At 42.7% G+C, this 12,537-nt stretch overlaps 1 protein-coding gene across 2 annotated transcripts in view; it reads left to right on the top strand.

The window, feature by feature from the left end:
* PPARGC1A (PPARG coactivator 1 alpha) overlaps nucleotides 1-12,537 on the top strand; it is a 662,475-nt gene that overhangs the window by 230,013 nt on the left and 419,925 nt on the right. For both annotated transcript variants that reach the window (XM_081876225.1, XM_081876227.1), the window contains exon 2: nucleotides 1,497-1,556. In XM_081876225.1, the coding sequence (XP_081732351.1) occupies nucleotides 1,497-1,556 (60 nt within the window). The remainder of the gene's footprint in view (nucleotides 1-1,496; nucleotides 1,557-12,537) is intronic.

Raw genomic sequence — 12,537 nt, 5'->3', positions numbered from 1 at the left:
CCATTGTGTTGAGTGAGATAAGTAAGTGTGTACAGTCGTACCTTGGATCCCGAACACCTTAGTACTTGGACGTTTTGGTTCCTGAACGCTGCAAATCCGGAACTGAGTGTTCCCATATGCGAACGTTCTTTGGAACCCGAACGTCCGACGGAGCTTCCGTGGCTTCCAATTGGCTGCAGGAGCTTCCTGCAGCCAATCAGAAGTTGTGCTTTGGTTTCCGAACGTTTTGGAAGTCGAACGGACTTCCGGAATAGATTCCGTTTGACTTCCAAGGTAGGACTGTATAAGACTTCAGTCTAGAACTGCAATCTTAAACAAGCTTTTTAGAAAGTAAGTCCCACTGAATTTCTGGGTGAATGTTAAACTGGATTGTGAGCTGAACCACAGTGCTCCCATTATAGAGACAGGAAGGGCTGTTCTAACTCATCTGAGATCATGGAAGTAGCAGTAAACCATGGTTTAGCATTACATGTGAACAAAATCTTTAACTCTAGAAGAGAAACATTCAAGCTGCTTCACCTTTGCTTGATCTTCGTGAGGATCCCCCAGCTATCTTCGTGTGGTGGGCACCAGGAGAACTGTTGTCTTGGACTGAAACATTTGAACCAGCATAAATATATAACAGAATTCAAGAAAATTGTGCACACACTGGTTATCTCATTTAAGACATTTTTCAAGTAGAAGAAGAGTTTGGATTTGATATCCCGCTTTATCACTACCCCACAACAAACACTCTGTGAGGTGAGTGGGGCTGAGAGACTTCAGAGAAGTGTGACTGGCCCAAGGTCACCCAGCAGCTGAATGTGGAGGAGCGGAGACGCGAACCCGGTTCCCCAGATTACGAGACTACCGCTCTTAACCACTATACCACACTGGCTCTCATTTTTTAAGATAGCAAACGAGTCAGATCTTCATGAGAAAGTAGACTTAGTGTAGGTGTAAATTTAGATCACAAAATGGATAGGGGTAAGGGTTGAAAACTTTGCTAAGAGTACATTTCCCCTGATCTTCAAAGCCCATAGGACTGCTAAGTAGTAAAAAGAAAGTCCTAATCATTGCACCTCGTGTGTCATGTCTAGTTTGGTCTTAGGACAAAGATACATAGGTACCTCAGTGAACAACCTTCAGTGACCGTAAACAACAGGTATCTCTGCCTCATTGATTCATAAAAAACATTTGTATATTATTATTCATTAAAAAAAATCAGAGGGGCAGTTTATGACAGTTGTACAATGCAATACAATAAAACCATATTTAAAAGTTAAGATCAGCAATTGGCTCAGCATTGTGGAAAGGTATATTCTTAATTGCCTGCATAAGCCTGGCAGAATAGAGAAGTTTTCAGCAGGTATTTAAAAGTTGAAGCAGAAGGCACCTGTTAAATCTCTGTTGGTGGAGTATTCCAGGTTCCAACATTTCAGACTCAAGTTCAAATCTGCTATCTGTCGTTCAGTTGATATAACTTTGTCCTAATTTTTGCTTTTGTTTTTTTGCAGCCTCTTTCCAGTGCTGATCTCCCGATGAAGGAATGCAACATTCTTTTCAACAGTGCACAGGTAAAAAAACAACACCTTTAAATTGTTGAATAATTTGTGGACACAATACAGCTAGAACACTAGGTACCGGTATGTGGAAAAACTTGGTTAAAGAATTTGAGCTGCACCTGTTGTGTTTGTGTGTGTTTGGTAATAAGATGCATAAGCAGACTTCTGTTGGCAGATTGTAGGAAGCACCCCCACAGATTTTGCCCCTAAGCACACTTCAGAGACTATAGCACTGGTCTGACCAAGGAGCCTCTAGGGATCCAGAGATGTTTGCTATGGAAGCAAGTGTTCTGCTCACCACTGGTGTGGCTATAACTATGCCTGTTTGTTCCGAGGTCTAGTTTGGTGGTACTGACTTGGAGTGAAGCTGAATAATGTCTCAGTAAGGAAGGCAAGGGTCTTCTCTATCGGAGATCCTTCAGAATAGTGGGTCAGATTGTAGGAGAAATCGTATGACAGACTTTGAGTTTTTTATGAGTTGAACTTCTGCTTCTTTGTTTGTTCCACCTGCAGCTCTCTCCCTCCTTCTCTGCATCCTCCACTTTTGCTTCTGGAGCTTTTGTTTCTCTTGTAAGGGTGTGTGGAACCTCATGTAGATATTCAATCTGTTGGTCACTTTTCCAGTGTGACCACTTCTAAAAGGAAACATTTGCAAAATCCTTAAAAGACATAAAATGTTTTTCCCCCTCTTTGGGACTCCCCAAACAGGTTGGTTGTTTTTTTTTTTTAATTACTCATGTATCCAATAAATTTCTATACTGCCCTTTGTAAATAACTCCAGGGCAGTTTTAAGTAGAGATGTCAGACTTCCAGTTTGCTGCCATCTGCCTTATTGCAGGGCAGATTCGAGGGTAAACCATACATGGAACGAGTCTGCAACTTGATGGAGGTAGAAACTGTCTCTCATGCCTTGTTACACTGCCGTTTCTACAGGGATATACACTTGGTATTTATTACCCCTGCTATGCAAAAATCTCCAAATGAATCCAAACTTCAATGTCTAAAATCCCTGGTAGAGGACAAGGATCCTGAGATCACGTTAAGGGTAGCCAAATTCTGTGAGATTGCCATAAAACTTAGGGAACAAGCTGTGCTATCATAATGATTAAGGCCTTAAATGATAATTTTAGGTTATATGTTAGTGACTAAGTTTTAATTTATTTTTTAATTTATTTTTTAACTGTTGCTATATCTGTATTGTTACTGTTATACCTAATTGCAAATTCAAATGTATCCCTATCATGTTTTATGACTTCCTTGATATTGTATGTGGGCTGGAACTGGTCTGTGACCGAAATAATAATAAAATTCAAAAAATGTCAGACTTTTAGGGTTATTCCAAGGGCCACCACACTTAATATATTTGGGGTGGAAATTTAAGATGCGTTAAATGTACATAAAGAATGGAATGTGTGAATGTTGACAAAGATGTGTACAGGCAGTATACTCATCACAGAGTTCTGATTAACTGCAGTGCCTATTGAGCATATTTTCAGTAACAAATCCAGATTTGTGTCTGTATAATGTGTGAATTGGCCCTCACTATGCTTGATCAAAGGCACTGAAATCAAAATGCTTTGCCAACTGGATGAATTTGTGTAGAGCAGAACGTAAAATGCCCATGGTATTGTTGATCCTTTTGTGTGTTGTGTTTATTGCATATAATCTTGGGTGCCGGCCCAGGTTTCCAACTGAGTGTACACTCAGACGCTCAGTAGGTCATTGATCTTTGAGCACAGCAATGAACAGCTGATGGGAAGCATTTGTGCTGTGTCTGTGTTTATTTGTTTGAATGCATTGACTTCAGTTTCCGAAGGTGCTTTACAGGTTCTATCAGAAGTATTGCAATATTTAGTGCATGCCTCAGCCTTTGTTCCTTATAGCACTAAGTTGCTTACTTTTTAATGCATTTGAAGAAGACTTTCTCTGAGGAGTTTTTCTGTGAAAAAACACACATGCGAAAACCTCCCCCTTATGAGCAAAATTCACAGCCCTGGAGCCTGTGCTCCAGAGTGGGACAGGAGGGCCCAATGGAAAAGCCATGGTTGCATGTAGTAAATGATGTATGAAATGCAAAATCCCTTCTTACCCGGGGCACAGATAGCAGAGATGGAGAGAAAATTTGCCTTCTGGTCCTTTCTGTGAACTGCTATTAGCTGGGATTTTAGGTTCAAGGGAAAAAATACTCCAGAATTGAAGAGTACACCCCCACTCTCCTGCCGATGCCGCCCAGACATACATATATACCCTCTCTTACTGCTGAGTATATTTTGCTACAAAAATTGGCTGACTGGAAAACTCTGCTGTTGTCTGTCTGACTGGACTTTAAAAAAAAAACAACAGCTATGTTTCATATCAGCTACAGCACCTGTTCGAATCTATTTATCTTTTCTTTTAATTAAGAGATAATGTCAATGGGAGGAAAATAAAACCTGACAAGATGAAAATCTTTCACCATACCATTAAAAACAGAACAACAACAACAAAAGTGAGCCAGCTTTTTTTTTTGTTTTGAAAGGGAGAGAAGAGAAAATTTTCATTAGGTTGCAACATTCTCTTACGTATAGCGTGCTGTGCTATGCTAATGAATTAGAAATACGAACAATGAAAGGAACAATAGGAGATCTGATCAGACAGACCAAAACCAAAGCTATCCACTGAGACCAGTGTAACAGAGTTTAATGCTTCTCTGCTATTTTTAAACAACCTGATTCAGTTTGGCTCAGAGATACTTTTGCTGATTGACTCACGGAGAGAGCAAAGTGAACCCTGATCACTAATGTTGTGTGTGTGTTTGAATCTCTAAAGTGCTGTACATTTCACCAATCCTTTCCCCTATGGAAAGGATTTTGATGTGTGTGAGGTTGTTCTGTGCTAAAAATCATGTCGCTGTCTGAAAATCATGAAATACTATTTTTAAGGGACATTGATGGTGGATTGGTTGGTAGGTTTGTTGCATGAGTTCTAGGGTCACATTTTGACCATGGCTTTGCTTCCCTTTCTCCTGCAAATATGTGGTTTGTAAACCTAAAGCAATGCATCGTTGTTTGTGGTAAAGACTTGTGGATGTAAGACAGGCATAGGCAAACTTGGCCCTCCAGATGTTTTGGGACTACAACTCCCATCACCCCTAGCTAACAGGACTGGTGGTCAGGGATGATGGGAACTGTAGTCCCAAAACATCTGGAGGGCCGAGTTTGCCTATGCCTGATGTAAGATGTTCAGATAATTGGACTGAAACTATTGTTAGCGTTTGAGTCCCATAGAGAGAGGCTATTTCTTGGAAGTGACATTACCTCTTTCAATACACACTTCCCATAGGCAAGTGCAGCACATTTAATTAGGGTGTGCACGCCGGGATGTATGTTTATTTATTTCAACGAAGGAACAGCGGAGTGGGGAGTCAATGACAAGACAGACAACTAGGGCAAGGAAGAGGCAAAGAGGCAAAAAGCTAATAAAACAACCACAACAAGAGTTGCCCAAACAGGAGACTTTTCCTGTAGTTGAAAAGCCCAGTGCCAATATGACCAGAGGCTGGGCAGATCTGGAGGGTTGAGGCCTTGTTTGCTCATCCCTGCAGATCTCACTCCACAAAAGGTGGTGAGTGGAGCTTCGATGGAGACAGAGCCATGAGACAGAGACACAGAGAGAGAATAAAAAGGCTGCAAGGAATTTGCCAGTGTGGTGTAGTGGTTAAGAGCGGTATCTACCCCCAACCCCATCTCTGGTGGGTTCACTGCGCCTGAGCCCACAACCATGACCTTAAGGAACATGTGGTATTCCAGGAGACCAGTAAAGAAGATTGAGTAAGAATCTGTGAGGACTTTCCAGTTCACTTAAATGGTGAGCCAAGTTCCTTGAAGACAGAGGGTGTAGGAAAGGACATGCAATAACACTGTGTATGGATTGGATCTAGGGTGAGAGAGCCAGTGTGGTGTAGTGGTTAAGAACAGTGGACTCATAATCTGGTGAACTGGGTTTGCATCTCCACTCCTCCACATGCAGCTGCTGGGTGACCTTGGGCTAGTCACACTTCTCTGAAGTCTCTCAGCCCCACTCACCTCACAGAGTGTTTGTTGTGGGGGAGGAAGGGAAAGGAGAATGTTAGCCACTTTGAGACTCCTTCAGGTAGTGATAAAGCGGGATATCAAATCCAAACTCCTCTTCTTCTGCAGCTTCTGCCTGCAGAGAGGAGGGCGTCCCTCCTCACTCACTGCCAGAGCCAATCACCCCACTGCCGATTCCTGAGATAGATGCAAGCTGCTGATCCATTCCAGCCCTTGTATTATGCTTGAGACCCTCCCTGTCTGCTTCCCTTAGTCTCTGGTTTGTTTTTTTGGGGAAACATTGGAGTATGTTGGCATGTTCCCTGTACATCCCTATGGTTCTTCCATGTTCTCTTCTAAGTTTGTGTCTCCCATTACTGAGTGGGGGAGCTGCAGTGTGACCCAAACAAGCTGGCACCATTGATTGGACTGCCTTCTCTAAGTGCAGGACTAATAGCAAAAGCACATATTTTCTTCCTATGCCTAAACCTAGGCATACATTTCATGAATGTAGGCTGGCATGTGTAGATATAAGCCAGTATTGCACCAAAATCTGTCCAATGTCTTGGAAAAGAGACTTCCATTCTTCTATCTCATTCTCCTTTTAGAATGTATTGGTGAATGCAGGGATTTGAGCTTATAGTAGTAGTAGTAGTAATAGTAGTAGTAGTAGCTATATAGTTGGAGGTATCTTGGTAAGCCCATGGCAAATGCTAATAACTATGGCATCCAGATCATTGGTGTATCTCCTAAGAACTTTGTTGTACTGTTGCTTTGCATAATATTGCTGAATTTTTATTATTGGATAACCAAAGTAATACTAACCATAAACAGATGTCCCTGTTCCTGTACTCTTGACCATAAAAGGATGTTCCTGTTCCTGTACTCTTGACCATAAAAGGTTGTTCCTTTTCCTGTATTCCTTATCTTGGGCTAAGAAGGTCACCAACTCTAAGAGCACTCCTGGTGCCATCCCTGAGCGCGGGGGTGTCTTGCAAGGTCTTTGCGTCAGTGTGTCAGGATATCTACAACCCACTAGATAAGATAAGCCCAAGCTCTGCCGTCCCGTCTCCACTTCGGAACTGACAAGGCCATTCATTAGGCGTCACGGACTGATAAAGGAGAGAGCTTTGTTTATACAGCTGGGTTCCTGTTATACATTTGCTCAAGAGCTCAAGTTAATGGTTTTTAGCTAATGCACCCTTGGAGAAGGAAAAATGGGGATTTTGGGGCCTGTTTCAGACTGACTGCACAGTCAGGCTTTAGATTTGGGAAACCCATTCCTTCAATACAGTCTCTGTCAGGTGCTGGTGTGGTTGCTTGAGAGCAAACAGGCAAGACTCCAGCCTGTCTTTTCCAGGCTTTATTATCTGTACAAACTATTTACAGTGCAGAACATTGCAAGTCCATGTCTGCTCAGTCGCTAGCAGAATCTGGGAGTGGGTGGTCCTTATACCTTCCCCAGCATAACAGTCGTGTGACCCACATCCTTCTCCTCCCCTCTCTGCGCCCAAACCTACTTCACAGGGTGGGCGCTGGCAAAGGGGGACTTGCCTCCCCTCCGCTTTGCTCAGGCTCGGTGTTGAGGCTCTCTCTAGCATCTTCTGATCCCTGCGCCCCTTCCCCACTGTAGGCGGGGCTTCCCTCCTCGCCAGAAGAAGAACTGCTTCGCTTCCACTTCTGCCCTTCCACTTCTCGCCTCTGAGCTGATGGCAGTTCCCTGACAGTCTCGTATTGGCACGGCTAATCACTCTTCTGTGTGTAAATAACTAGCACCACATTTTTGCCGATTTGCATACAGGTTAGCATCCCTCACCCTGCCCAACAGATGCTTAGACTGATTCCTTTTAATGTCAGCCCTGTTTTGTTAATACATGCTATTATAATATAGAAGTGCTGATATTTGAAATGCAGTCAATCCCAATCACAGCATAATTGTTTGTGCTTTCTTCTTCCACAAGGCCGGATTAGTCATTCAGTACTAATGTTGAATTTTTGTTGTCTGATTCCTGCCAGCAACTGAAACCTGACAACTAATTCAGGATAAGCACGATCAAAATTGATAAACCCTGCTCTACATGGAAGCCAAAAATTGGAAGTGGCTGTTATTTCAAATACAATCTCTTATCTCATATGGCACAGTGGCATTTAGTGAAAACATACAAACACATTTAGTCTTGGATTGCCCTGGAGATAGAGGCTTGGATGCAATTCAAATAAGTAGTTCTTTATTTTGCATAACTTTGGGATGTACTAAGACATTTCAGCTGCACCTGATATCATTAAATTTGGCAGCCACCGCCTAAGCTTCCTGCTTTTCATTTGTACAAAATGCCATATTAAAGAGTGGAAACATGAGAAAATTCGTGTTTTCCCTCCTTTTGCATATGCTCATAGTGACACTGTAAATTATAAGAGCTGAAAGGAGTCTGAAAGCTAATCCGTACCCCACATATTTATGATGGATGGCATGTAGTATAGGAAAGGACCATTGGATTTGAAAATAAACAAAATCCATTGCAAGTTTATTTGAAAGCAAATATGGACCAAGCATGACAGCTTTCTTCAGAATACTTATGTCATGGGAATATATTTCAAGCAAGCATTTAAGAGATAATTTTATTAGGAGAGGTTGATGGTCTCTGGACTGGTTCTTCTCTTCAGATGGAATTATAGTCTCTCTACGATTAAATTAGAAAGTACGTATAAGGCAGCTTCCAAGGTTTAATGGGAAGGGCAGTAGCCGTTTATTAGCACAGTCATATTTTTGAGTAGGCCTTGACCTATATATCGTCAAATAACTAACAAGTGCCTTCCTCTACAGTTAAGGTATTTTTATCCACCAAAGCATGGAACACAATGGCTCCTTTTGCATACCCTCCAACATTCCTCAGATGAGAATTTCTCACTCCCCCCCCAAACTGACCCTCCTCGACACCCCATTTTCTGTCCCCCTCCCCAAGCATTTCCTATCATACACCAAACCCCTTAATCCCGATTTTATTTTTATTTCATTCTCTGGTAGATTTGTTGTTGCTGTATAGTCGTTTAGTCGTGTTCGACTCTTCGTGACCCAATGGACCAGAGCACGCCAGGCACTCCTGTCTTCCACTGCCTCCCGCAGTTTGGTCAAACTCATGCTGGTAGCTTCGAGAACACTATCCAACCATCTCATCCTCTGTCGTCCCCTTCTCCTTGTGCCCTCCATCTTTCCCAACACCAGGGTCTTTTCCAGGGAGTCTTCTCTTCTCATGAGGTGGCCAGAGTATTGGAGCCTCAGCTTCACGATCTGTCCTTCCAGTGCTCACTCAGGGCTGATTTCCTTCAGAATGGATAGGTTTGATCTTCTTGCAGTCCATGGGACTCTCAAGAGTCTCCTCCAGCACCATAATTCAAAAGCATGGTAGATTTACTCACCAATAAATGAATTTTAGAAAGGGGCAAGATAAGACACCTCACCTGGTCTCCAGCAGCTGCTGTGAGCAGCCCAAGGGAGGAGGCTGGCAGCAGTGGCCATGGCGAGGCAACGAGATGCTCCCCTCACGGCCACTGCTGTCACTCCGGACAAGTGCTGGCTCATCCTCTTCCCCAAGCTCAGTGGTGGCAGCACTGGCAGGGGAAATAGGGACACACTGGGATCAAGTCAGAAGCTGGGATGGCATTCAAAATTCTGGGACTGTCCCTGGAAAATAGGGACACTTGGAGGGTATGCTTCTGCCAAATGTCTACTTCTTTGGGTTAGCCTTTAATAAAGTTTATTACACAGAGAGAGAGGGAGAGGGAGAGAGAGAGAGAGAGAGAGCACGCCTTGTGATCCATGTCATATGGAATGGGTGGGTTTTCTGTCCAGAAGTGTATTTCATAACTTTCAGTTTAGTAGGCCAATCAGTTTACACTCTGAATAAACCTAAAAATCTCATTAAGAGCTGAACATTAAAAGTAAGCTCCTGCTGCTTTATCTCACCTTTGCTGTTTTGGTTACATCCACTCCTCAACTATGTATACATTCAACGGTCCCTTAATCAATATTCATAATAATAATAAAATCTATTTTTGTCCCTTTCAGACTTCATGCACACTCTCTTAGCAATGACTGATCTCTGTGGGATTTACTTCTACATAAACATGCTTAGCTCTAACTAAGCCTAGATATAAACTTACCGAAGATTCCCAATGAATTCAGTGGTATTTAATTTGCAGCTGAACTTGTTTAGAGTTCCTGTTTAATTTTCATTCCTTGCCACAAATTTCTTTCAGTGTTTGGAATTTTCTTTATTGATTGCATCATCAGTTCCTGCCTTTGCTTCAATCTTGGCCTGCGTCGACTACTACAACTATTCTTATCTTGTTTCCTGAACATCTACCACTTTAAACTTTATTCAAAAAATTGTGTTCTGCTGCCATCACCTTCTTGTATCCTCCTCTTACGCTGCCCTTCCTCCTGAAGGGCTCAGCAGGAAGACCGGAAAACTGAGACTGAATTTACTGGGTTATAAAGTACAATCTAAGCACACCAAATTTTTATCGTCATGTCTGGCATTTGCATCACAATTCCATGTCATAGAAAATGTCAAATGTGAAGCCACAGTTTCATCCGTTCTATGAGTCTTTCCAAAAATGTATAGTGGAAACCGCCTCTCTCACAATAGACCTTTCTCACAATAGAGAACTGTCTTTGCAATTGATTAGAGGTACTGATTAGCTGCAAACTGTGGAGGCAGACGACCTATAGTTTCAAAACCTGACTTCTTAATGTTGTTGTCTTCCTCCTGCTACTTCTGTCGCCCATGCCAGCTTTGTTGCTTTAGCCAACAATTACTACTTGTCTTTCAGGATTCATGCATTTAAAAAGCAGAGGTAATTTGTTTACTGTGTCCTTGTACAATGCCTAGCTCAGCTTAATCTGGTTGAGTTAAAGTACCAAGTTCATTGCAATGATTAAGAACAATAATCAGCCTCTTTCCCACCACACACCAAGGGGGGTGCTTGGAAGGCCTTGGCGCTCAGTGTGGTATATCCCATCATTCCTGGTGTTTCAGTGAAGATTAATATTTATTAACAGATTAATACATTTTGTATCTACCCACCTCTGAGCTCATACATGCAAAAGAGCAAGGAAACCTTCCTAAGTCTTCACTGTAAACTCTTCAAAATGAAAACTATGGACATGCCTATTGTTATTAGTGCTTCTTAAATTTATTAGTTGCTTTTTTGCCATGACAACTCAAAGCGACTTAAAACACTGTAAGCAAAAACTCCCAGACATAGACAGTCATACCTCGGGTTGAAGTTGCTTCAGGTTAAGCACTTTTGGGTTGCACTCTGCGGCGACCCAGAAGTAATGGAGTGCGTTACTTCCAGGTTTTGCCACTCGCGCATGCGCAGACGCTCAAAATGACGTCACACACATGCGCGGAAGCAGCGAATCACGACCCGCGCAGACGCACGGATGCGGGTTGCGTTCGCTTCAGGATGCGAACAGGGCTCCGGAACGGATCCCGTTTGCATCCAGAGGTACCACTGTACATACATTAAAACCAGAATATTTTCCCCCAAAATTGAGAGTTTTCCACAAGCAGGGAGATGTTGACACAAGGGGACGTTAAATCATGCAATCTCCCATCTGAAATGGCATGTGCAAAAAGACAAATGTATTGCAATGGAAAAATGTCCAACATGTATTGGCTTGTGTCTTCTTTAGGGACAATTGTAAATGCCAGCAAAATAAAGTTTGCCTCTGAGTAACCCAAGATCCTTTTGCACGGCACTTTGTTCTCCCATGTGATAGTTCTTCTGAAGGGAGTTTTGCCCATCACTTTACTCTGTAGACAGGACTCAACATCCTTTAAAATCTTTGCCCTGTCCTAGTAAGTATTATGTGTACCAAACATGTAAGCAGATGTGCCACTAGCAGGATCCCCACTGGGTATTATGAATGAACATGCATGAAATGAGTATTATGAGTGAACATGCATGAAAGGGCTACATCCTTTGGAAAAACCATCTCTCAATGTTGATGGCATTTTACCATTGTACTGTGGAGAGTGTATTAACGTATGGTCTGTGTGTATGGTTTGGGAGCTGCACGGTCAGGGAAAAAACAATGCTGTCCAGGGTTGTAAGGACTGCGGAGAGAGTAATTGGCTGCACTCTTCCCACCTTGGATCAAATCTATGCTTCCGGGTGCCATAAGAAAGCTGCAGAGATAGCGCAGGATAGTGCGCACCCCGGAAATGATCTCTTTCAGCTTCTGCCTTCTGGAAGAAGGTACAGGGTTATAAAGACTAGGACTAGCTGCCCGAGAAACAGTTTCTACCCAAATGCGATTTTGGTTTTAAACTCAGTGTAACTCTATGGGAGTATATTGTATTTAAAAATGGGATATCACAGTTTTTAGGGGGCTAACCAGGTTGGGATAGCAGGATTGTTGGTTTTTGAATGTCTTATGTAGATTTTCCAATTTTGTTGTTCTGTATGGGACAATGACAATAAAGATTATTGTACCGTATCATATCATAAATAGATTGATGCCCCTGCCCCAGATTGGTCCTTGCCTATAGAAAAACCAGGAGCAGCTGTATGTCCTGTGACCATAGGCGGAGCGAGCTGGGAGTGTCCTGCGGGGGGGGGGCAGCGATGTCACCCCCTTCCTCTCTCACTGCCTGTGATGTCTCATATTTTTAGTAGACTAGGCAAAACAGGCTTGGGTGTATAAGTGAAGAGTTCAAGTTTTTATTTTCAGCCTCACTTTCCATGCTCCAGTCATTCCCTGTGCTCCCCGCCCCAACCAATTGCTAAGGTTCTGCCCCAGAGTAAATTTTTATAGCTCAGTTACAAAAGCCTTCACAATTTGGGATTTATATTGGGCTTGACAAGAGCCCTAACAAGAGCCGTGCAAATGGCAGAGTGTTCGAAACAAAAGGTTATCAAGCCTGTAATTTATT

This window comes from Podarcis erhardii (genome assembly GCF_964252035.2).
Source record: "Podarcis erhardii genome assembly, chromosome: 9".
Taxonomy (NCBI): domain Eukaryota; kingdom Metazoa; phylum Chordata; class Lepidosauria; order Squamata; family Lacertidae; genus Podarcis; species Podarcis erhardii.
Note: the sequence above shows the minus strand (reverse complement) of the source record. Positions and strands in the feature narration are given on the sequence as shown.